The following is a 26,806-nucleotide window of genomic DNA, read 5'->3' as shown; positions in this document are numbered from 1 at the left end:
CTGACAAGTGAGGACATTTGATGTGCCCATAAAAATAGGGACCTGATGGAGTTGTCTTTGTATGTACTCCATAACTGCACCCAGTCGGCACTTAGTATTCAATGATTTGGTTTGACTTGAATTATACCAATCAGCCACTCTTCGTGCACTTAAAGTGGAGGAAGATGAGAGAGATGGAGAACGTTCTTTCATGCAGTGAGGTATCTAAACACTGCATGAATCATTGCGTGAGTGTACTACCTTCTCTGATATGTTTTAAAAGAGGTTAGATTTTTATCTATCTAGAAAAATGTTAAAGGCATTCCTATTTAAAATAGGGAGGAAGGTTGGGGAGTACAACATGGAAAGTTCAGACCCCTAGACAAAGACTGAGTGGTGAAAATAGTCACCACTGTTCACCGGGAACAGTCAAGGGAGGGGTCTGTGTGAGTGCTTTTCAATCCCTAACACATATAAACATCACCCAGATAAACATCATCAGCTGTTAAAATGCAGTTGCTCTGGGTAGGGCCTAAAATTCTTTATTTAAAGAAATTTTTTTTAATGTTTATTTATTTTTGAGAGAGACAGAGACAGAATGTAGGTGGGTTAGGGGCAGAGAGAGAGGGAGACACAGAAGCAGAAGCAGGCTCCAGGCTCTGAGCTGTCAGCACAGAGCCCGACGCGGGGCTCGAACTCACGAGCTGTGAGATCGTGACCTGAGCCGAAGTCGGACGCTCAACCGACTGAGCCACCCAGGCGCCCCATAAAATTCTTTATTTTTAATAAGTTCTCAGGTGATGTTGCCATGTTGCCAGTCCTCTGACCACACTTCGAGTAGCTAGGTTATACCTCATACGATATAGTGTCTCATATGGGTGTTCCTCATACTTGTGTAAGAGAAACTTTGATGTGGAAATCTGAAAAATATCAGACATAAATCAGGGTGGTTACATAAAATATTCTATAAAAATTCACTATTGTGGTTCTTGTTATAAAGCTTGTAACACTGAATTATCTTAAAAAGAATTATCTTGAAAAAAATAAAGTACTATCTTAAAAAAATAAAGGTTTGATTCACTTGAAGGAATACCCTTGAAGGCAAGGGTATCTGTAATAAAGTCTGGTACACTATTACCTGTCCATGGGGCCCATGCTTGAGGCTCAGCGACTGTTCTGCTTACTTGTTAGTATCTGGATGTGACTAAATAACGGTCTACAGATTGAGAATATAGTAAATATCAATTCTAGGAGGATTACTGGTGGCAAATTCTGTTTTCAGGTTTACTGACAACACCCCAATGGAGCTTTATAGGCTCCGTTCATTCAATCAATCAATATTTACTGAGTACCTATTATGTGTCAGATGCTATACGGATGCTGGGAATATAGCAGTGGGAAACACTCACTGAGTCCCACTGCTCACGGAGTGTACATTCTAGAGACAGAACACAGCAGCAGTGGACAGTGGTATGGAGGGGAAAAAAAGTAGGGTTACAAATTATAAAATGATGGAAGAGAAACAGCAACTATTTAGATCACTGGGGGCCCCTCCAGTGAGATATTATTTGAAGAAAGATCAGGATGCTGAATATGATTGGATTTTATGGGAAAAAATGATATGTTACTCTGTTAACAGTGAATACTATTTGCTCATCTGTTGTGTCCTTTGAGTATTTCATAACCCACATTCCTTCTCTGGTTACAGTTGTATGACAAGGGTTTGGGGTAAGGAAAGTGGGGGACTTTTTAGGTCTTTCTGATGAGTTTTTTGTTTTTTATTATTATGGTTTTAATTTCAATACAAGCCCAGGACATGAGACCTTAAATTATAAGCATAAACATTATGGTAAAAGGGGTTACTGAGCACAGAAGACAAAACTTAGAACTCTGAACTTAGATTTAAGTTGAAATCTGGATCCTGTATCCACAGGTTTGCTATCTGTATGGCCCTAGGCAAGTCACTTATTCATTCATTCATTCATTCATTCATTCATTATTTATTTATTTATTTATTTAGAGACAGAGAGAGAGAGAGTGCAAGTGCATGTGCACGAGCTGGGGAGGGGCAGAAAGAGAAGAAGAGAGAGAATCCCAAGCAGGCTCTATGCTGTCAGTGAGGAGCTCAATGCAGGACTCGATTTCAGGAACTGTGAGAGCATGACCTTAGCTGAAATCAAGAGACGGATGCTGAACCGACTGAGCCACCCAGGTGCCCCACTTATCCTTTTATAATTCCGTTTTCATCTATACAGAGGCAAGATCATTCTATCTTGCATAATTTAGAGTAATTAAATAAAAAACCTGATAAACACTAGGTACTCATACAATTGCTAACTATAATTTTTACCATATATCCAAAAGCACTGTGCACAGTGTCTGATTCAATGTAGGCGCCTGCCTGTTGGTTTCCTTCCTATTTATGTGCATTATCAGTTTCTCTGCAATTTTTCATTTGTACAGATAAACAAGAGTTGATGGTATGTGAGTTTTTGCTTGATAGAATTTCATAGGACTCATTTCATCAGTGCATGATTAGCTTCAAAGCTTCGACTCTAACCCAGTTTTTGAGATAACTGGGAAATGAAACTAAGTGGAGGGAACAAATGTAGCATTGTAAGAGAAGCAAAAGTCAGCTTGAGGTTGTCTGATGTTCTTAAACTAACATCATCTTTCATCTCCTATGCCCTTCTTCCCAGATAATAAGAGCTGTGCGCTAAAAGTGCTGAGATAAACTAATGGGGAACAGGATACTACAAAAGACATTTGAAAGAGCCCATGTAATTTACTGCATGTCTGGTTTGTTTTACTTTCCAAAGCCTTCCTGTTGCTCAAGGAAATTTGTCTCCTCTGGCAACCTTCGGCCCTCTTTTGGCCGGGAGTTCTAAAAAAGCATTTGAGGGCAGGTAAACAGATGCAAAGCTCTCTGAGTGAGGAGTAAGGACAGGCCTTGCTTCCTGTGTCACCTCTGAGGCAAAAAGAAAGTATCTTTTAGTATTTGTTTTAGAGAATTATCTCCAATGTAGGTAACCAAGATTCTGCCGGTGCATTCAGATATACAAAACTCCCAACATGTTCTGAAGGTAATTTACATGAGTGAACCACTAAAAGCCTCCTACTCAACGAACTGTACCCCTGGGGAAAAGCTATGCAGGCCCGGATCAGTGTGGGAACAACATAAGGGTGTTCTCTGTGCCAAAAAGGGGATTGGGCTAGATGGAAAATCCCCAAAAAGGACCATCTGGCAGCATAAATTATCCATTTAAAATGGCTGGTGTGAGTTAATGACACCAAAGTCACCACGAACATGTACAACATCCTTTGGTTGAGTTTTAATGTCCCCTCAGGCCCTGTTTCAATTATGACTTTCTATGCTGAATATGGCCACATATAAACGTATCCACTGTCCTCCCCCCCTGCCCCACTCCCAACACATATACCACGAAACTGCATTTTTCTGTAATGAAACAGGGATAGAGAATGGAGCACCAATCCAAGAATATAGTATAATTGTGGGGGATTTCTCTATTATGCTACATATATAGTATCATTACCCCAAAATAATCCGGCCGTTAAACTTCCATTATTTAATAACTGTGAAGGATACAGGCATTCAGATGTTAAAATTTATGATCATTTAAATCATAAGGTCCAAACAGGAATAGAATTACTCTGAAAACGAGAGTCACTAGGTCAAAGTACCCTATATTTAACCTACCCTCTCTGCCCCCAATAGGCTCCCCAAAAATCTACTTAAGGACCCAGAGAGCAGTCTCATGGTGGGGGAGCTTCATGTATATCAACACAGCAAAGCAGCTTCAATATGTATAAAACTGCATTAGTACAACACTCGAACACAATGTACCAAACCTATCTATTTTGATTCTGATTTTCACTGAAGCAGGTGAACTGGATAGGACTCTAATTAGCCTTTTAAAAAGGGTTCAAAGAAGTTGTACATCTTTTAATTTTTTAATAGCACATAAACTTTTCATTGGCACTATCCTGAGGTCTTGCTGATGATGCCATTAGTGGCAATGAGCAGTCAGCAGTCAGCATTTTCATTTAGGCCTGGGTTTTTTTTTTTTTCTTTTTTTTTTTTTTTTTTTGAGAGAGAGAGCATGTGTGAGCCAGGGAGAGGGGCAGAGGGAGGAAGAATCTTAAGCAGGCTCCGTGCTTGGGGCAGAGCCCAACGTGGGGCTCAATCCCACATCCCCAGGATCATGACCTAAGCCAAAATCAAGAGTCAGATGCTCAACAGACTGAGATACCCCAGTGCCCAGCCTGAGCTTATTTCTTAGCCACTTTCAGTGAACTGGCATGGGCTAAGTGTGGCACGAAGCTGCACCTTGACAGACGGTCCACCACACCCTGAGTGCTGTGTTGGTAATAATTAGAAACAATGAGAAAAAGGAGACTAATGTCCCCATCTCCTTACTTGCCATATCACCATGTAATGATCTCCTTAAGCAGGTTTCCGACCCCCAACCATGAATTCCTTGAAAGCAAAAGCCACAGCCTTCCCATTCATCCTGGAGTTCCCAGAACCAGGCGGTGTCTCATCCACAGAAAGCTCCCTATGAAGATGGCTGAATAAGTGAGTGAGCCTGCTAGGTAGAAGCAAGGCCAAGTGAAATTTCTGCCTTTTAGTAAGGGGAGTGAGATAAAGGACTCGTCCAGTGGGGCCCGAGGTCTTGTTCGGTCTTGTTCTGTTTTCGATTATCATACAAAACTGCAGGGGTGGGGGATGGAAGGTGTACGTTTCTGTGAACATAAACACACGTATAGATGGATTCCTGAACCCACCACCACAATCAGGATACAGGGCAGTTCCATCAACCCCCAAATCTCCCTCATGCTATTGCCTCTGAGGACTGCTTTTTAACATGTCAGGGAGGAGAGACAGAAGTTAAGATCTGAAGACCAAAGGGTGGGCTCAGAAATCTCCTTGGTGTCTGTCTGCTCTTGCAAGGAATCACTCTGAGGCATAGGTGGGGGAGAACGATCAGAAAGCATTTTGTTTTAAACTTACTCTGTGCTATGTATAATTCTTAGATGGGTCATACGTGTTACCTTATTTAATTCTCAAGAGCACTGAAACCACTATTATTATTGACAAAATAAAGAAATGGGAACATTTATGCTCAGAGAGGTTAGGTCATTTGCCCAGAGTCCCACAGCCAGCAGGAGCTAGAGCCAGGATTACATTCTGTCTACTCCAAAGCCCACACTCTAACCTCTTGATCCATTTGACTTTGCAGATTGAGGAAGGCACTGGAGAAGATTCTCCCTTGTTCATGTGGAGGTTAGACATTGATTAAGGTTTCAAAAGGTTCCTGCTATCCAAAGTATTCCTCTCAAGACTCCAGAGCCAAGACTAGACTATCCCAGGAGGTCAGAATAGCAGTCATCATTTGCTTATTTCACTAGAGATGGACATGAAGATAGTTGTTCCATTTAAATAGAAAAACAATCATGATGATAGCCAAAATTAGGAAAAAAATATTTAAACATCTCCTCCTTTTACACGAATCTAAGTATAAACTGTGGCACAGGGAGCCCAGTCTCCTAGTCCAGTTGAAAAAGTTGACAGGTTTTTATTTAAGATTGTTCCAAGACACTCCAAAAAGCCAATCCCCAAAGGCTCTTGGCATAAAGACAAAAGCAAAGGCAAATGCATATGGGATTGTAGTGCAGGTAAAAATATGGAAGCGTCAAAAACCACACACTGTTCTTCCAGCCTTTCAATTCAGTTGAATTGCTGCTTTGCACGGCAGCCCTTTCAAGAAAGTAGCAGCCAGAGACAAACAAGTGTTCGCGTTCAGCACGTCGACTGCTTCGAGCCTGCTTCCTTCACTGTACGCGGCATGGCCGCCATGTGCATTGTAGGCCTGAGCGCGCCCGCCCCGCTTACCTGGCTCCACTTCATGCCATCCGCTCGACTGACTGCCGCTTCCCGGGGAGCGCCCTTGGCCTGTGTAAAATGGCTCTTCACCAGGACTGTCCATTTCATCCTCCACGGACTTGAGGCGCTTTGTGGAGCTGAAATAATAAACGGGTACATGTTTAAAAGCCTTCCAAACCACCTCTCTTGGACACTGCATCTCTGGCTGAAAGAAAGCCAAAGGAGGAAGCAATTGGGCAACTCGGTGGAGTTCTAGGACTCTCTCTAGGCTCAGGTTCAGGTTAGTGAGTCACTGGAGATGGAACAAAGTTGTGGGTCTGTGTTGTTCCAAGTGTCTGGGTTTGATTTTTATTGTCCCTCAAGATGCTGCCACTGCCACATCCTGTTCCCTTCTCCTTTGAGGAACTGGTGGCTGGCTCCTGCTCTTGTCTCCACAGGGAAATGTCCATAGGAAGACCACATTTCGTGTCTCCTCAGGCAGCAGCTGGCCCCTAGCCATCAGCAATGTCCCTAGACCTCTGGCACCCCAGAAAGGGTAAAAATCAGGGTTGACAGCTCTTTGAGAAAAGCTTGGATTGCTTTTGGTTTTTTTTTTCCCCCTGTGTTTTCTCATCTTCCACTTGGATCTGTTCATTCAAAAAATATTTGCTGTGCAGCTACAACAGTCCAGATTCTGATGTAGATGCTAGAGATAATACAGTGAACAAGACAGATTAAAAAAAAAAAATAGGGGCAAGGAGTGCATTTCCCTCTGAGAATCGGGGACATGGAAAAAAGAGCAGCCCTATCCTTTTTATGCCCTTCCTCTTTTTGTGCCTCTACAGAGGTTCCCAAAATGAAGTTCTGGATTTGTTATTTTTGTAAAGGCATGGTTGGGAAATTTCCAGAATGTATCTCATTTCTTTCAGTTGAAGGACTGAATTTTTCTCCCAAGTTGAGGCTTCAGGAGTAAAAAGACAGTGAAATGCCATGTTGCTAATATGTTCTAATTGTCTTAATTGATTATGTCACTAACATACTAGCAGAATGAATAGATTTCATACCTAGTGGGAGTGCCCACTGGGAAACCTCTTCCTCATGTGTCAGGGTACAGAATTTTTAATATGTTTTCATTTATCAAACACATGCTGTGTCCCTTCTATGTATTAGGGGCTGTGCTAAATGCTGGGATATAGAGATGCATCAGACATGGCCCCTGTCTCATAGACGTAAATAAAATTGTGCAAAAGAGAAATACAGGTACTATCGTGCAACTGCATGTATGACACAGTGGGTTCATCGATGAAAGAAGCAAACAATGATATGCCTGGAAGGTTGGGAAAAGCTTCCTGAAGGAGATAGTTCCTGAGCTGTAAGACTGAGTGTCAAGGAGACAGGGTTTAAGGAAGGAAAGGGCACAGAGAGGCTGCTTTTCAGCTCATGCACCACTCAGGCAGCCATTATTATTTCAAAATATTGAAATACTTCTATATCAATTGGCAAAGCGCCACTGTCTCAAGCCCTGTAAGTCTCCCCACCCTTGCCACCCCGATATTTGCCCCAGGACACCCTCATGATCCAAAAACTAAAGGGCTAATGTCTCTGGTGCATCTGGGGCATTCCAGGACTTAGCGTGAGCATTGTGGCAGAGCGACCACTGTTCTAATCGGTATGCTCACGTCACACAGGTTATCGGACATTCTGAATGTCACCCCCAGGAGGGAGGTGTGTATCAGGCAGAAGCCACATCATGAGGAAGGCGTGACACACACAGAGAACTGCCAGGTGTTTGGCCTGGCTGAAGTCGGGGGAGGGCCATCGTGAAAGAAGTGGGGTGGAGGTTACAGAAGAAATTACGTATCTGGATTTTGTCCTACAAGCAATGGAGACTCCCTGAAAGAGTCTCAACAGGGAGTGACATTAGAGTCGATTTCAGAAAGGTCACTCTGGTCATTTTGCAGATGATGGCTTTGGAAAAGCAAAGGAAAAAGGAGACAGAACCTACAGGCAGGGAGGTGTTTAAGAGGCTATTGCAGCAATCTGAATAAAAAAATGTGGAGGACCCAATTTAAGGCAAGAAATTCTAACGATTAAAGTTGGTATTCCAGTATTCTTTGCCTTTAAGTTCTGTTCTCATTAAAGCCAAATCACAGGAAGGCAACACATCTGTAGCATGCTAGCTTAGTACCCAAAGGAAAAACCTTTCGTAACTCATTTTATGTCCTTTGCTGGGCTTTCCTTGAAGTTCAATGAAAAATAGCCACTGGAACAACTTTTCTATATTTTATGTGAAACTACATCTAAGAGAAAAAATTTTTAAAAATATTTTTAATGTTTATTTTTTGAGAGGGAGAGAGAGAGAGAGAGAGAGAGAGAGAGAGAGAGAGAGAGAGAGAGACAGAGAGAGAAAATATGAGTGGGGGAGGGGCAGAAAGAGAGGGAGGCACAGAATCTGAAGCAGGCTCTAGGCTCTGAGCTGTCAGCACAGAGCCCGATGCGGGGCTTGAACTCATAAACCAGGAGATCATGACCTGAGCTGAAGTCAGATGCTTAACCAACTGAGCTACTCAGGTGCCCCTAGACATTTTTGATAGAAGGAAGTGCACATAAAAAAAAAATATTCCAAATACATAAGCCAGAAAAAAAATATGGACACTTTGAATTAATTTCTATTGTTTCCTTTTATCAGAAATGCACATTATATAACATAGTGCTTTCCCTTCTTGCCTTGGCAACCAGGAATCTCAGGATTAAACTCTTGGTTGAGGTTTCTGATCTAACAATCTCTCCAATCTTTTCATACGGTCTCTGGCCTCTCTTTCTATATTTAACAGTACCTGTGCTGTATTTAAAACTTGAAAGCCACTTGAAACCATTCTGGAAGCTGGTAGAATAGAAGTTAAAAAACAAAATACATATTTCCCTGATGTTTCCTGGTTAATAAAAGGCAAGACCTTTATGTTCTGATGTGACTGTGAGATCTGCAGGGAAAGGGCCTTCTTTCTTTTCTTCTTTTTTAAAATGTCTACTGCCTGTGTTTGGCTAATAGCAGATGTTCAAAAAACTGCTGAATTGGGCCGTTGACTTAGAAACAGCCACATGAGTACTTGTGACAAGCATTTGCCAAGTGTCATGATTCAATGAGATCTAACGCAAAAGGCCAACTCCACTCACTGCCCATCATTCTTCCGTTATTAGTATTTTTCTGAGTTTCTAAAGCTTTTGATTTCCTTGATGTCCTTTAATAAAAAGCAAATTCCCTGTGCAGGTATTAAATCCTAAAGGTGGAAGTCTGGACTTATTAGCTCTCACCTTAGCGTGAAAGCAAGGACTTTTCAGAGGTTTGATACAGGACAAATGTCTGCAGGGCAGAGGAACAGAGTGGAGGAGAGAAAAAGATCCAGGAGTGAAGAAAGTCAGCAGTGCCAAGATGGACAAGTGGAAGGCTTCGAAGACAAAGTTTACTGACTTCACAACCTTGACAGTTAGTTTATCTTGATGAAGTTCTTTGGGAGAAAAAAGTATATTTTATCCCAATTTTTACACAACCCCTTCTATGATTTTGGAGATGTTTACCATGAAGAGGTACAGAGCTACAGTTAATGCCTATCAATCTCCTTTATTATTTGTTTTAATGTAGAAATGCATCAGTCATTGATTCTGGTTTCTTGCTCTTGACTTTTGAATACACTGATTCTATTCTCCCAGAAACATTTGAGGAAAATAAGAAAGTACCAGTAAGATCTCTACATAAGAGGGAAGAGAAGTACTCTTTTGAGGAGTGATGCACCATCTCTTTCTGTGTGTGTAATTTGTTGTGTTCCTAGAAAATCCACCTAGAAATTAAGGTAAAACTATTACCTTCATTCCAAATGTTTGTTTAATTCCTACTATATGCAAAGCATAGAAGCCTTACCTTGTACCCACAAAACTGCAAAATGCCTCCTTCCTGCACGTTCATAGTACCCTGAACTGAAATTTTTCATTTATTTGTCAGTCTCTACCATTAGATACGGAAGCTCCTATTACTTGACTTTATATCCACAGTGCCTAGGACAATACCCTTGTTACTTAATAAATGTTGCCTAATTGGGGTGCCTGGATGGCTCAGTCGGTTGAGAGTCCGACCGGCTCAGGTCATGATCTTGCGGTTTGTGAGTTCCAGCCCCGCGTCGGGCTCTGTGCTGACAGCTCAGAACCTGGAGCCTGTTTCAGATTCTGTGTCTCCCTCTCTTTCTGCCCCTCCCCACTCATGCTCTGTCTCTCCCTCTGTCAAAAACAAATAAACACAATATTTTTTTAAATAAAAAAATAAATAAATGTTGCCGAATTACACACCGTCCTCTATGGGATTTAACAGTCTGGATGGGGAGGCAGGACCTGTACAGATCTCAAAAGATGGTAAACACTAAAAAAGGTAGCAAACACTAAGTATCCAGGAAAAATAGAGATAGTAGATATTCCTTTTTGGGGGGATTTATGTTCTATCGTTCCTTACTGAAAGAGTGAGCCCCATTCCTCAGGGGATCCAATGGGAAAATATCATGTTTTTAATTAATTAATTATTTTGAGAGAGAGAGAGGGACAGAGAGAGAGCGCGCGCGCACAAGTGAGGGAGATGGGCAGACGGGAGAGAAGGAGAGAAACTTTAAGGTTCCAAGCTCACTGCAGAGGCCAATATGGGATCCCATGACCCTGGGATCATGACCTGAGCCAAAATCAACAGTTAGGTGCTCAACTGACTGAGCCACACAGGCGGCCCTAGAATACCGTGTTTTTAAAGTTCCAGCACACCTGAATTTGAATATAGACTCTGCCATTTACTAGATCTGTGACCTTGGGCAAGTTACTTAACTTCTCTGGGTTGTGGGTTGATCCAGTCAGTGTTAAATGGCAACACTGTCTATATTGTAAAAGTATTGTGAATATTAAATCATATCAGGTATGTAAAGCATCTAATATCATGTCTGCTACAGAGCAAGTGACCAATTAATATTGGCACAGCATGAACAAATATTGATTGGTGGATGAACTTTTCTATATGTAAATCTGGGGTATTCTTCTGGGCACATTTTCTAACCTGTACACAGATAATTCTGCTGAGTCTATATATTTAGAGAATAATTTTTTTTAAAAAAAATTATCCTAGGAGAGCCTAATGAGAGTAAAACAAACATATTACCAAGTTATTAACTACTGCTGCTGTTTATAATTAGCTCCTTATCAGGGTTAGTTATTTGCAGAATATGAGAATGACAGTAGCCTTTTAAATGACATTAAAAACCAGGTTTCCACTCAGAGAATCACAACAAAAGGCAATCAAACAGCTGGAGAAGTCCAAAGGATGGGGGTGAGAAGCACTGTTTGGGACGTCCATGGTACATGCGTAGCACACATATGAAAAACAAACAGCCCATCAACTTTTAAATTAATCACTGCCACAAGTATTTGCAAAGCTTTTTCATGTTGACTGAGTGCCGTTACACACAATGTCCCTTCCATCAGCAAACATTCAAAATCCTCAAAATGTATTAACACCCGAATGCGTTCACAATCTCATTCTTTCATTATAAATGTACTTTGGATTTCAAACTTTTTTTCCCCCCTGAGGATCTGATACTACAGTGAACTAAGGGGAACATTTAAACGACATGAAATATGAGGGGAGGATTTGGTGGTTGTATTTAGGGAATAACTGTTTCTTTAGCTGTCTTCGAGGTATTAGTAACGACTAAGCTGATTCTTTTTCTTTTTTCCCTTTCTTTCTTTCTTTCTTTCTTTCTTTCTTTCTTTCTTTCTTTCTTTCTTTTTCTTTCTTTCTTTCTTTCTTTCTTAAAGTAATGCTGGTTAAAATATATAAAGTCAAGGTAAGAAGGAATCTCTACCAAGGAAAATTTCTATAATTTGGCCATTGTTTTAAATTATAAAATTCTGGGGCTTGCTTTAAAGAAGAATATACCTTTGTGAAACATTTTTTTTTTCTGCAAAGTACACAAACATTAAAGATCATTCTACACCATTCTTTTCTTTGTTGTCACAGTCCAGTGCTAAAGCCAATTTGTAAAAGAATACTGTGGGTTTAATGCCTAATCCCTTTCCTTCTGGTACCGGTTATCCAGAGACAACAGGGTCTTGCAAAATGCTTCGTTTTGATTTGGGCTTTGTGACCTCGAGGGGATCAAGAACCCTGGAATCATTATCTGGTTGTGCTCTTCCAGTTTTACTTTTTTAAAGGTCCCCTGGTGCAACAGAATTTATAATCCAGCACCCCCACCCCTCCCTGTGCCATAGGACTGCATTCATTTTTACAACCTCACACCTAGATAGCAATGTCACAGGCAACTCCAGTAGCCTGGATTTTGAGGCCTTTGGGGGAAAAGGGAAGGGACTGAGATGTAATATCTGCTGTGGGCATGGGGACTGGAACTGGTGTCACCAGTGTCAACATTTTGTCAAACAAGCCAAAACAGGTGCCCTTTCCCCTGGTCAAGAGCTGTCCTTAATCTCCTGAGAACATGCTGTGTTCATCATGCATCTTTCTCTATGCTTTGCTCATGTCTTTACCCCACCCAGACCCCATTCCTTTTCCTTCCCATCTTGCCAACCCTAACCAACATTTATCACTGAACTCAAGTCTGTCTTTTTGAATAAAGCCTTAACTATTTTTAGCCTATGCCACACTGTGTGTGTGTGTGTGTGTGTGTGTGTGTGTTTAGATAGATGTTTGTTTGTTTGTTTGTTTGTTTGTTTGTTTCTGCTGTATGTGCATTTGCTTTCTCTTCCCAACGAGACTGAAAGTCTGATGGGGCTGAACACACTTCTCTAGTATCTTCTACCAGCAAACACACATTGCAAGTGCCTCTAGGCTCAAAATCAAGGTGTGTAACTAGGGAGAGCCACCAATCAAATTACCTGGTAGAGGACGTGCTGGGTAAAGACCTCCTCATCGCTCCTGGACTCATGCTGTAGTATGAAGAACTTTCCAAATCTGAGAGAGAAAAATTTGGGCCAGTTCCTGCAGCTATTGGTGCTAGGAAAAAAAAAAAAAAAGTTATGTTCTGTGAATAAATGATCAATGAGGACACATATCATTGTTGCATTTAACACATTTCATTTCTGAATTTCTTTGATAAGCTTATCCAAAATCATCAGTAATGAACTCTGACCTCTAAATATTGTTGACAACAAAAATCACCTATAACAGAAGGACTCTGTTTTATATTTTACCTTTTATCTTTTCTCTTTTTGTAATAATGGCAAACTGTCACCAAGACTGCAACATTCCTGGATGCTTTTAACAAAAACGCCTCCATGTTTTGCTTTGAAACTTTTCTTGGATGACCAGCAAGAACATTCTCTGGACTTTCCTAATTTTGGCTGATCTTGATAGCTTTCACTCATCAGCATTTTGGAATTAGTCCAGAACCACAAACTCAACTTTCTGGGTTTCCCATTGTCAATTTCCTGTGATGAAAAATGTGTGATTTCTCCTTACTCTGAATTGCCATGGCACCTACATATGCCATTACTTTAGTTGTCCCACCTTCTCCCTGGAGGTAGTGTCCTCTAACCATGGTTCCTGGGCTGCAGTTCTTAATAAAGTTTTACTGGAAGATGGTCACACCCATTTATTTACATATTGTCTCTGTTTCTGCACTATGATAGCAGAGACAAGCAGCCACAACAGACACCATATGGCTCACAAACCAGAAAATATTTATGTAGAAGTTGCTGAGGTCTGATTTAAGGGATTGGTAAGGATAATTTTGACTATATGTGATTTTCAGAGCTGATCCTTAGGTGAGATGTGATTCTCTGTATTTTTTATGGTCTGGAGCCTCCAGACCACCTTGTTTACAGTAGCAGCTTAAATAAATATTTTTGAATGAATAAATAACATCTATCAATCTTCTAAAACAACTCTGCACAGCTAGTGGTACAACTATATTAGTACAAATATTCTCTTCTTTTGAAAGATTATGCAAAAGTGGGAGACACAGATTCATGTATTACTGTACTAAGACATTGGTTTGAGAGTTAAGCCCAGGTAAGTGGATATATAAATAAATTAAACAGAGGCTAATATCCATAAGAAGAAGGGATAATTAGAAATATCATGAACCAAGGACTTTCATTGCCAAGAATGGTGCAGGGTAAGGAAGGCGCTTAGATGAAAGACATATCCCCACCCTGAAACAACTCTAGAGGGAAGGCTGGTGTGTTAATTTCAATACAGTGTGATAAGTCCTTTGCTCGAGTTATTCCTAAATTTATATGGCCACACAGAAGTGGGTATCCAACCCAGCTGGGGAATAAGAAGTTCCAGGGGCAAAAAAGGCCTCAGAAAACATGATGCCTGGGAAGATGTTAAAAGGATAAGTGGGGCTCACCCAACTGAGAGGAATAGAGGCATGCTAGGTAGGGGGAACAGCATTTATAAAGGTAAGAGAACATAAAATGAATACCGGTTTTCTGATAACTTGGTGTGATAAAGTTTATAATACATGGGAAAAAAGAGGGGAAGGTTAAGGTCAGTTTACGAAGGCCCTGGTAGGGTTCTTTAAGGACAGTGGATGTGAGTCCAGCACATTCCCTAGTTTATAAGCTATCAAAACGCTTTATCACACTCTACTAATTGGGGGCCATTGGGGTTATATTGCCAGCATCTAATATAATCCCTGACACCACGAGGCAGTCAGTAAGCATTGGTCAACTGGAACTAGTTGCTAGTTAAAGGAGAACCAGCAGAATGTGAGAATGCATCATCAGACTTGCCTTTATAACCTAGAAACATCATCCTGTGGTGAGGGTAGGCATGGGGGACAGGGCGGCAGTTGAAGAATATAATCAGTAAAACCATAGAGGCCAGCGGAGTCATTTAAAAACGACAAGGTGGGGATGGGTCTAAACTCAAGGGATGAGAAGGAGGAGCCTAGTATAAGTTATTTAGGACTTAGAATCAGGAAAATGTGTTAACTTCTTCAGTGTAGTAATAACAGAAAAGGGGGAATATGGGACGGTTCCCAGGATTACTACTTGGGCAACTGGGTGAAATGTAGTACCATAAGAGAACTATGTAATCAAGGAAAGGGGGGAAGGGATACAATAATATCTAAGAATAAACACTGAGTTGTTGGGTTAATAGCAATGGCTAGACCTTAATCACAACTATATTAAAACAGTCACTGCTAAGAAATAGAAAGCTCTAAAATTCACATATACTTTTCTGAAATTCAAACATATCTCTTAATGACAGGCTGTAATGGAGGAAAGGCCTTTAGTTCAAAGACGAATGGTTAGACTTGACAATAAGTGTAAACAGAGTTCCAATGAATAATTTTGCTAGCCATTCCCCAATTTGCCTTTATACTAAATTTATCTGCATAGTTTCCCCTCTTATTCCATAATATTTTATGTATGAAATAAGCTCTGGGGGTGGGGAGGAGACTACTCAAATACATCACCGCTCACCTCTCTTAGCAGCCTGACATATAACAGGTACTTATTAATGTTTGTGCCTCCGTGGAGCTTAAAGATCCACACGTCTCATTAACTGAAGAAGAGAGATGCAGCTGATCAGTGTCGAGGGTATGGATTTAGATTTTTCTTTCAAAGCCTTGGGATGGGGCTCAGGCATCCGCCGAATGCAGCAGGTGCATCATGCCTGAGCACCGGCCACAGTGCGCAAGCCTCACTCCCAGTCTCGGGAGGAAAGATAAAGCAAGATGTGAGTGAGAGGCCTGGCTGGACTGAGAGAAGTCTGGGGCCCTCTGCCCAGCGGCACTTACACTTAACATTCTATTTACCACATTCTACTCTGGAAAAAGGTCCTCTGCCTAGATTATCTTTTCAAAATGTCAAGGGAGCCAGAATAGGCGAAGAATGGAAGATACAGTGTAAATATAGTGCGCACACCTCTCAGAGAGACTAAAAAAAAAAAAATAACGAACCCACAGAAATGTTCCTTCGCTTGCCCATATATTGACTTCCTGTTAAAGCACTTAGCACAGTGTGTGTGATCTAGCAAACGGCATCAGGTGGACTGGCAGCGTTATGATGCTTCTCGAAGTGTCTACTGCAGTTATGGTGTGTAACTTCAGGGCCTGGCAAACTGGCTATGAGCGCCTGAAAAGTTTTATGACATCATTAGATTTCTGAAATGAGAATGGGTTTCACAACCTGGGTTACATCATCCTAATAAAGCACCAACCCAAACTCTGCGTTCTTCAGGACAGTCAGGTGAGGAAACATCCCCCGGGAGTGTCTGGGTTCATACGTCTCACATGAAGGTCAGCCGATTGGAATGTGATCAGATTCAGTGGTACGGTGACAGTTAAAGAGAAAGCCTCAGACCTGTGGGTAGGGGTTACCATTAAGTGTCCCTGCAGTGAGTTGGGTATTCTCAGTGCCTCTCAACTGGAGAATAGGAAGAGCCTTAGAGAGGTAACTAGGAGAGGTGGGCTTTCAGCCGGCTTTCCTGAGTACCTAGGGACCATTTTTCTTATACCTCACTCAATCCACGAATCAACCTTTTTTAGAGGACAGTACCTTTTCTACGAGAGAAAAACTAAGCCCTGAAATGAGGTTAACTTGCTTGCCATGGATCACAGAGAGGCAAGAAAGAGGGAGGTCCAGGATTAAAATTCTAGAATGTCTCACTGCGACACCCATTGCGTTTCCTATCATACTACCCTGCCACTCATTTACAATATTTGCCTTAAACTTGAGATGATACAAAGGTATACAGTGTCTCTGTCTCACAAGGCTTACAACAGAGCGGAATGATGAAATAATACTTGAACATCAAATTCAAGGCTGAATGTGATAAATCTCATAGGAGAAATGCAAAGGATGTGTTAGGAAAATTCAAAGGCATGATGGATCATATTGGCTCGCGGGATCAAAAAAAGATTCAATTTCAAGAAGGGTTGGACACTTACACTTAGCCTTCAAGGATGGCAGGATTTGAAGCGGCAGAGAAGAGAGTTTCTAGGCAAATGACAGAGTATGTGCGTAAGTTTGGAGGCAGGAAGTACAGTTAGTGACCTGGGGGATCCACAACTGTTTGTGAGTAGGGAAATGATCATTGTTGAATTGAGAAACATTATACAGAATACACAAAAGGGGACTAAGGTGGGGAAATCCGTTGGAAAGTTGATGCAGGAGTTGTGGCAAGAGGGAATGGAGGCCTAAACCATGTTGCCAAGAAAGAAAATAGAATTTTCACAATGGATGTTTGTCACCTTGGTAAACAGGTACAAAAGATCAGTGTCCAGTTGTGCACGGTGAAAGGGCATACACAAGCATATGGATCATACCATTCTAACAAATATAAAATATCAATAAGATGTATGTAACACAATGCACTTCTTAGCTAATAATAGGAATAAGTCCTTTTTGCAAATTGGGGAACTAAAAGTTGTCAAGGGTTAAATGACTTGAACAATGTCTGCCTAGGATGTCATGCTGGGCTTCTGAAGCCAAAGACTAACAGCCTGCTGATATGTCACAGAGATTATGTAGCCACTGCCAATCAAGGGTGGGGATGATAAGGAAGGACTGGACCAACCAAAACACTTTCTGTCTGTTCCATATAGTGTGAAACCTGATTTTGTTCCACTTGTACTCGACCCTAGGCTCTATCATTCTTAAATGATCTCATACATGACATTTTTTTCCCCAGCCAGATTGAGTGCATTTTGAGGACCAGACATCCTAGGCCATAGAAAAAGTGCTGGTCTCGGCCTGGGTGAGACTGTCTAGAGTTTCAGCCTTGCCAACAGCCACCTGTGTAGCTGAAGTCATTTAAACTTTTGGACCTCACAACTCTCATAATAATTATGTTAGAAATGCAAACTCACCAGCACTGCCATGGCCATAACCAGCACAATAACAAAGCCTAATGTTTATTAAGCATCGTTTACGGGCCAGATGCCGGTCTGAGCCCTTTAAGCACATCATCTCATTTAAACTCACAGCGCTCCTGGGAAAGAACTGAAGCACAAAGAGGTGAAGTAACGTTCCCTGATTGTGAAGTCAGAGGGTCCTACCAGAGGACCTTTAATCCTACAGATCCAATAGCCTTTTCCGTGTTCGTAAACAGCTCTGCAGAGTCTTGTACGACAATCAATACAACACAACAGATGATGATCTATAAATATGTCCTGAATTAAGGGGAATCAGCAGTCACCCTCTCCATTTGCCCTCTGCACCCCCCAACTTTACACAATGCAAAACGAAACTCAGAAATCCGTAAATCTACACAGGAGCGTGAGGACTGGTTCCTCGACTTTCTTAAGTAGCACTGCAATGACTCACACCTGAAGTTTTTGTGGATTTTGTTTCATGGAGGAGTTTTTCTCAAAAGATTAACTTTTGGGAATCGTCTCATCGGATGTCATTTCTAAGCCCTTTGTCCCTCCTCCCCCCACCCCCTTCTTTCCTGTCATGAGTAGAATGCAGTCTTTGTGTCATTTTTTAATAAATGGTTTGCTATTAAGCAATCATTATAGTAATGTGGGCTATTGGAAGAAAGGGGTTACTTTAGTAGCCAACCCTCTTAATGACCTGCTCTTCTGTACACATTAGTAGTTGGATAAGGTTGTGGTTATTGAACTTCTGCCATCCACCAGAGACAATCTGCTTGGGCTTGCGTTGTTGGAAAAGAGAGGGTGATGGAAAAAAAAAATTCTATCCAAAATTTCAAGCTACTCTGCCTGGGGGATGACTGTACACTGAGTTTACAACTTGTTCAGCAGGAATCCGTGGGGAGCATTAACTAGTTTTCATGTGTCAGGCGCTGTTCCAGATGCTTGAGATCCATCATTGGACAAGATATATAAGGCCCCCTGCCCTTGTGGGGTTTACATTTAAAATTTTTTTTTTCAACGTTTATTTATTTTTGGGACAGAGAGAGACAGAGCATGAACGGGGGAGGGGCAGAGAGGAGGGAGACACAGAATTGGAAACAGGCTCCAGGCTCTGAGCCATCAGCCCAGAGCCCGACGCGGGGCTCAAACTCACGGACCGCGAGATCGTGACCTGGCTGAAGTCGGACGCTTAACCGACTGCGCCACCCAGGTGCCCTGGGTTTACATTTTAGAGATGAATGATCATAGCTGCCCCTTCCTCGAAACTCCATGGCAACTAAGGAATATGGACGCATGGCTGATAGGTAACCCTCAAAAAAGACTACCAGGATATAGTACTCCATTTTCAACGTATTAAATAAGTAGGAAAAAATAAAAGAGGTGTATTTCTCTCCAGATTGTGTAATCTTATGTACTCAATGGGACTTTAGGAACTTGTCTATTAAGGCTTGGGGGTAAAAAAAATTCCAACAACAAGCACACAGTTCTAGAGGCCCAGCACAATTTAGTGTTGTTTTGCATTCTAGTGGCAAAGATCTCATAAGACAGTCCATGTCACTGGCACAAAAGGAGTGAACATGGGAAAATGCTTGGTCTTCTTTCTATCAAAGGCACAGTTGTAAAATACACAATGCTATGCACACTCAAGCAAATCTGGAATCATCGTTAAAGGGAATTAACTTGGAAAGTAATTTATGGCAAGAAAATTCAACTCCTTTGTTATCTTCCTTTTACTGTAATATGCTTCCTGAACACTGCCTATGAGAGAGGGCTTTTAGAAAGAAAACAAAAAACACATAAGTATAGTAAAATTAACTCATTTTATCAATTTGTGCTGTTGGCCAGAGTTTCCTGACTGTGGCTATGAGGGGCTGTAAAACTGATGAATTTGCATGGAAAAAGAAACCAGTGTAAGTAATTTGTGTAAGAGGTAACACGGACATACACGGCTATAATTCAGACACCCTGCAGATAGCAGACCGCCGCAGTGTGAGCAGTTATGGGTTAGAAAAATGACCACACTGCAGTCAGTCTGACTTGAATGGAAATCAATCATAAAGGTACGTTCTCTGCAGCTTCTACGCCACAGTCTTCAGCAACTCCTCTGCCAAGCAGATTTCTGGTCTGTAAACCGCGTGCTGATCTCCTTTTCCTACCCTGCCTTTCTAAAAGGTCTGACCAAGGCAGGCTAGGAGTACGGTTTTCCAAAATGGAACATAAAAGAAAGGCACTGGACCAAAACAAGGATTTCCCTCTATGTGGAAATGAGCTTCCCTGCTATTATGAGATTTAAGCAAGGCTTTTTATGAAACGTAGTATTAGGTGCCAAAAGCGAGCAGAATGTTTTAACCCCGTCAACGGCACCTGCGGATGCAGACAGAGCACCGTTTTCACACATCCACATTTGTGGACACAAGTTAAGAAATATGCGGGTTTGTGGTGCCAGAAGGGGGAGGAGGAGGTGAACAGAGAAATTTTTATTTCGGAAAAAATGTTTCCTTCCCATTAAAACAAGAACAATTCTCTGATACCCTCTTCCTCCCCGCTCTGAATCTTGAAGATGGTTTATCTTTGATGATTGTGAATTCAGTTTGTGAAGTTAGTGTATTCAGTCACTTTATTGCCACGAAGGAAGCTTAGTCTTGGATTTCAAGAAACTTAGGTTATCTACTTTATAAATGAGGGAACTATTTCTACTCATTTCTGTATTCTCCTCAGCACATAGCATGAGATGCTTCATATATCACACATGCAACAAATGTTTGCTGAATTGAATGAAAATGATATGAGCTTATTAATAAAAAACAGCTAAGAACTAATATTTATTGATCATTTATCATGTGCCAGGCTGATGTGCTATGTGTTTTTACCTGAATTATTATCTCACTTCAGCCTTGCAGTATCCCCACAGAACATGTATTTGTTTATTCTCATTTACAAATGAGAAAACTAGCTATAAGGTTAAGTAATGTGTTCAAGATCACACAGCTAGGTCAGTGAGCCTTAAATATCTCCAGATATCAGCCCAAAGAAACAGAAGTGAAACTTAACATTTCTACTCTGTCTTTCCTTCATCATCAGTAACTAGAGAGATAGATTCAACAAGATTTATATAGAAAAAAAGATCACCTATCAATTAAGTGGGAAACTTCTATCTCATCTTCCTTCTTTGCGTTTCCAGGGCTTTCCAGCTGGGAGTATCGGCCAGGGCTTCCCGGGATGGAGGGCCTGACACTGGTCGGGCAGAGCAATCCACAGTGGGGTTGGCAATGCTGACTGAGCTCCTGCATTAGTGGCTTCTGCCTTTGGGACTGAAATCGATTTTCTGCATTTTAGAGTATCATCTCATCTTAGCTTTTGGTTGAGGTCAAATGTGGTACCCGTTTAGTATCTGATACAGCCTCAGCCATGGGATTAAGTCTTCCCTGACAGGGGATGGATGTGATGGCCTAAGATGCCTTTCCACCACCGTGATCTATAACCAGGGAAGGGCTTCTAAACATAAGCCCCTTTACCAAGAGTGCACGGGGACTGTCTGACCATTAGCTGTTAGGAAACCAAACTATATCAACGGTCTCATCCCAACAACCTACAAATCCAGCTGTCTATACTAATAATTCTCAATATTTTCACTAAGAACTATTTAGTCCCCCTCCTCCATCCACTGGAAGATCCTGGGTGTTAATAGGTACTCCTATCAATCACAGACTGCATTAACTCAGTTCCCGTGTCAGACTTAACACGTGGCTCTGCTGAGCGTGGGCTGTAGTGATCTCATCCTGGACATGCCGATGGTGTCACCAACAAGAGTCTTTCTAATCAGCAGGTGTTAGCTAGGGAAATATATGCCAGCCAAAATCTCAATAATATTTGTGGTCTTATTGTGCTGGTAATGTAGAATTTCTGTCAGGCTTTTGAAAATCTCAAAAATACCTTTTAGTTTTCCAATGTTACCTATTGGATAGGAATATCTGCTCTTAAAAAAAAATTGAGGCTTATGAGTTCATACGGAAAAGTTCATGAAAAAAATCACATTGCTGGTAATGACCTCAGGGTGCCCCTGTTCCTCACAGGGAATTTTTATGTCCATAATATATAAGAAAGCAAAATTCAAATACTATAGAATTGAATACTATTTAAAAAAAAAACTGATTACAAATAACCAAGGTGTGGCTAGTGACTTAAAAAGTTGTTAACGTGTCAGTGTTAGATTGAGAATTTTAAAACATCTTGCTACCCATTAGGATACCCTGGAAGAGAAATTTCCAGAATAACACAGAAGTATAGGTTGGGCTGAAAAGTTGAGGAACAAGAATTTTCTGGCTTCCTAAAGCAGATGAATTAGATCTCATATCGGCATGCTCTTATTCCATCAGAATTAGTAACTTGAAAGGGGTCACAGGAATGGTCCTTCTAATAAATGGACTTTTAGAACTTGAATCTAAAATCAGTTCTTTTTAATTTATACATGCACACAGAGCACATACAGACACACAGACACACACACACACACACACACACACACACACACACACACACACACACACGTTTTTGATAAATTTGCTGATAGTGTGATCCCCTAAAGGATCAGCTCTGAACACACACAGTAAAAGACCAGGGACAGAGGCTTCTTTCAATAATAACCATTGTAGTCACCACTGTTGAGCATCCAGGATATGCTAGACACCTGACATTCTCTCACTTAATCCTGAAAACACTCCTGAGAGGTGTTACTGCATTCAGATGCAGGCCTAGAACACAGCTGGTATAGAATGGATTTGCTGACTGAATAAATGATCGCTGACTAGGAGGAGAACACAGCTGAGAGAGGGGGATCAGTAATGCCCAAAGTCATATAGTGGTAAATGGCAGGGTCAGATCCTCACTTCTATATCCTGGGCCATGATACCATGCTGCCATCTTAAATATGGATTTTATATAACGTATTACATCTAGAAAGCATGACCCACGAATTAGCTAGAAAAGATCAGAAATAGACGAACATATGATCAGAGATCACTATAACAAATTCATACATATGTCAAGGTGTTACGTGTTTTGGGGCGCCTGGGTGGCTCAGTTGGTTAAGCTCCTGACTTCAGCTCAGGACATGATTTCCCAGTTTGTAAGTTCAGGACCCGCACTGGGCTCGCTGCTGACAGCTCAGAGCCTGGAGCCTGCTTCAGATTCTGTGCCTCCTTCTCCCTCTGCCCCTCCCCAACTCACACTCTGTCTCTCTGTCTCTGTCTCTCTCTCTCTCTCAAAAATAAATAAACAATTAAAAAAATTATTTTTAAACGTTAAAAAAAAGTGTTAATGTATTTTGCTTCTCTCTGAGTCAAATGTTTAAAATGAGAATGCTCACAGTCTGGTCACTTTAGCAAGAGCTTCAGCTAAGAACCAAAAACATAGGGTCCCCAAGATCCTGTCATGAGAACTCTCTAACAGCTTTAACCAGGAAGGTTGTAGGGATAGGAGTGTCACAGAAAAAACTGGACTTTCAAGCATAGCATTATCTAATGGATGTGCTGATGTCATAAGCCTCTTGTAACCATAGTTTTTTTTTTTTAATGTTTATTTATCTATTTTGAGAGAGAAGAGAGAGCAGGGGAGGGGGAGAGAGAGGGAGAGAGAGAATCCCAAGCAGGCTCTGCACTGCCAACGCAGAGGCCGATGCAGGGCTCCAACTCACAAACCGTGAGATCATGACCTGAGCCGAAATCGAGTCAGACACTTAACCGATTGAGCCACCCACACGCCCCTCTAACCAGTTTCAAAATCAGTGGAATGGTGGGCATAATGCCACTGACAGGGCCACATCGAACACAAGGTATCTTATACATTTCAATTTGTGGTAAGGATGGGGACACCTCTCACTTTGTGTGGCTCTTACTCTGCTCGATGAGAACAGAATGGGAAAAATCACGTGTGGCCCCCCTACTGTGAGCTGGGATTCGAAAGAAAGAGTTTGATGAAAATTTCTATTACTGCCAGTCTAGTCAATTGGCCGCTGGCTTTGCTGTCCAAATAGTCACCCCAAATATGTCAAGAAAATTAAGAGAAAAAAATTATACAACAAAACTGAACTAATTCAATTTCGGTATTTATTTTGAAAATGTATTGAATTAGAGTAGAGGAAACCTGCTAAATGAAGCCAGCCAGACTGATATTTTCCTTCCTAACAGTATGGTAATATTTATTATTTTGTATCTCCATGAGGGACTGATTAAAACTAGAAACCATTTGCAATGTCATAATATATTCAGAATAAGGTGGCTTAGGGAAGCAAAATGAAAACATATACAGGGCCAGTCAGTATTTTCTATTCCAGAACTTAACAGACTTTCCTTAAAAACTGCATTTTAGCAACAGGCATTATGATTTTTTAAAGGGTCGCCCACCCTTTCGTCTGCGGCACACCGTACCTTCAATGTGGAAGAGGTGCCATTGACTTCTACAGATAGAAAATGTGTGATGTTCATTTTAAAATTACTAGTAGAGCCTGCTATTGACCATCTAATTATGCCGAGTTCCATTTATAAACATAGCTAACCACTAAGTTTATGGAGACTTTTTGTGCCGCTTTAATAGGATATTGATCGAGAGCATAGTTTGAGTGGACTGCCATTGAATTGTGTAATGGCAAACAAAAGGCAAGGTCACAGCCACTGTTCATGCTAGGACTGGCGTCTATTTTTTATTATAATCTTTTTGTTTCTTCCTTTAATGCTTACACCCAAATGGCATCTTTGGAAAGAAGGGCTTGCTTAAGAATATGAATTTTAAAATTAATGCCCATGCAATGATCATAGCCAATAGGCCACTTGTTCAGAAAAGAAAGTTTCAACTCTCTTCTCTAACAAGGATCTAAAATCTTGCAACTACTTAAATGGCACCCCCCAAGGCCTGGACATCTGGAATCCCTCATCCTATACCGATTTCCTCACGCGTCCTTCTTCGCAAGAACATTTTGTAATTTCCAAGTTTGGGCTTGTTCGTATCAAAGAGCTGCATTTTCATACGGCACCTTGCAGCTGAGTTAATTCTGCTGTACGAGTTCCATCGTGTCAGGTTAGAATACTGCCAGTTCTTACTGCATTGCTGGCCAGAAAATCCGCGCCTGTGGATATGGGTTCTCAGAGACACACAAAGGACCTAGAGACTTCAAAAAGAAGTTGAAAAGGGAACTGCACCTCGGATCCCAGTGATGATTCTCGTGTGAGAATACAGAAAGAGTGCACATGCAGAAGGCAGCAAACAGCCACTAGGGTGCTACCTCATGCCAGGCTGAGGCATATGCCTGGCTCCGTTCACTCCCCCTCTCCATTGACAAACAAGTCGGGAGTCCTGTAGCCACCCAGCAGCCGGGCTTTGTGGTAGAGCCAGGACAATTCAGCTGCCGGATTTCGTAGATTATGCAGCAGCGTGATAGGAACCAAAAATTCGGTCTGGGTAACTGAGAGTGGTTTTTACACCCAAAGGCGATGCTAAGGCTGGCCACAGTGTACTGGGAACCCTGGATCTTCCAAATTCCAGGGCCGTGAAGTCATTCCTAGCCACGAAGTTTACTTAACCCTTGCAGCCTGCTCGGGTGTACAAACCACGGCTGGAAAATGAGACCCCGCCAGGCCAGAGTCACAATGGCCTGTGTGTGTTTGTGGTTTTCCTCTTTCCCCACGAAGTAGTTACGGATTCAGAGCCACCCCCACCAACTTCAAAGTAGAAGAGTCAGCACTTTAGAAGGAAATGGGCAGAAGCAGTGGATTTTTCGGGAGGATTTTCTGGGTTCACACCAGGAAGGGTATTTGACGGCCTCAAAGCACACGCTTGGAGGAGAACACCCGTGCAAAATAAACAAGAGCGGGTGCTGACCGAGTCGGCCATCAAAGTGGGGTCATTTAGCAGCTAGCCGAGTGCGCTCTCTTGGTGGCAGCTTCATGGGAAAGAGACCCATCTGAAAAACGCTTCTCGAGGGCTTTGTTTGAAAATGCAGCATCACGCAAGAACCATTTCAACAGATGGTTCCTGTCCTTTTCCTCACAGTGTTCTGCTGAAACAACTTTAGTGATTCTGAACTGCGTTGTTAGCACTTGGAAACCCCCCTCCCTCGGAGCAGAGAAGACCTCTCTCTGCCTCTGGCACAGTGTCTCGCGATCTGCATTCCCCCTTCCCGACCCTCTCCTGGAACAAAGTAATAAATTACTCGAACGACTTTCAGATGGCCCTGTCACAAGGAGGACCACATATATACATCTACTTTTATGCTGTGGTACTTCCTTTGCTGCTAAGAGAAACAGAACTCTCCTTTCTTGCCTTTCGTGGACTCGACATAATGCAAAAACTGAAAGGGTAGGTGGGTAGGCGGGAGGCGAGGGTGAGAGGGGAATTAGTGAGAGACCACAGCGGGAGCCCCTGATTCTAACAACTCCATGCATCTGATCACTATAATCTAATGTCAAGCAACCTCGCTGCCTGACCCTCACCTCTGAATGTGTGAAGCTAAACCAGCAGCTTTTCTCTTGAGTTTCTCTGCCATTGCCACCCTGTAGTAACACGATTATAAACAACAAACTTAGCACGCGGTTATTTCAGTGAATCCTCAGGAGGAAATGCTGAAATAGCACCTCCCTCCTCTGTTAAATTTAAAAGGAGGAAAACGAGAAACAGAAACTAACTGGAAACCTGAGGAAAGTAAATATTTACATCAGCAGATTTTAACATTGGATACTAAAGATTCAGGAGGAGGGAAATTTTTCGAACTGAGGCCACCACCAGTTTGACATTTCCAGGCCACATATGTGGTCATAAGTGTGATGGGGGGAACTGGGTGGGGCTGAGATCAGTAAGAGGGGGTTAAGAAGAAACGTGCAGCAGAGTGGAAGAAATTCTAAGACTCTGAGGCCATTAAAAACATCCAGTTAAAGGCTGAACTATTCACAGAATGAGTAGTAATTTTGGAGACTTGGGGAGATGACCGGCTGGAGGGCAGGTGATTTTTCAGGAAGTGAGACTGTTCTGTATGACACTGCAATAATAGATACATTTGTCAACACACAGAATCTAGAACACAAAG

The 26,806-nt window shown here is 41.8% G+C and overlaps 1 protein-coding gene across 6 annotated transcripts in view; it reads right to left on the bottom strand.

The window, feature by feature from the left end:
- NFIA (nuclear factor I A) overlaps positions 1 to 26,806 on the bottom strand; it is a 579,301-nt gene that overhangs the window by 100,158 nt on the left and 452,337 nt on the right. For all 6 annotated transcript variants that reach the window (XM_040470429.1, XM_040470427.1, XM_040470426.1 and 3 more), the window contains exons 5-6: positions 12,776 to 12,893; positions 5,894 to 6,021 (exon numbers count right to left, since the gene is read on the bottom strand). In XM_040470429.1, the coding sequence (XP_040326363.1) occupies positions 5,894 to 6,021; positions 12,776 to 12,893 (246 nt within the window). The remainder of the gene's footprint in view (positions 1 to 5,893; positions 6,022 to 12,775; positions 12,894 to 26,806) is intronic.

The sequence above is a fragment of the Herpailurus yagouaroundi genome, unplaced genomic scaffold (genome assembly GCF_014898765.1).
Source record: "Herpailurus yagouaroundi ecotype Mexico unplaced genomic scaffold, PumYag 77, whole genome shotgun sequence".
Taxonomy (NCBI): domain Eukaryota; kingdom Metazoa; phylum Chordata; class Mammalia; order Carnivora; family Felidae; genus Herpailurus; species Herpailurus yagouaroundi.
This window is presented reverse-complemented; position numbering and strand designations above follow the sequence as displayed.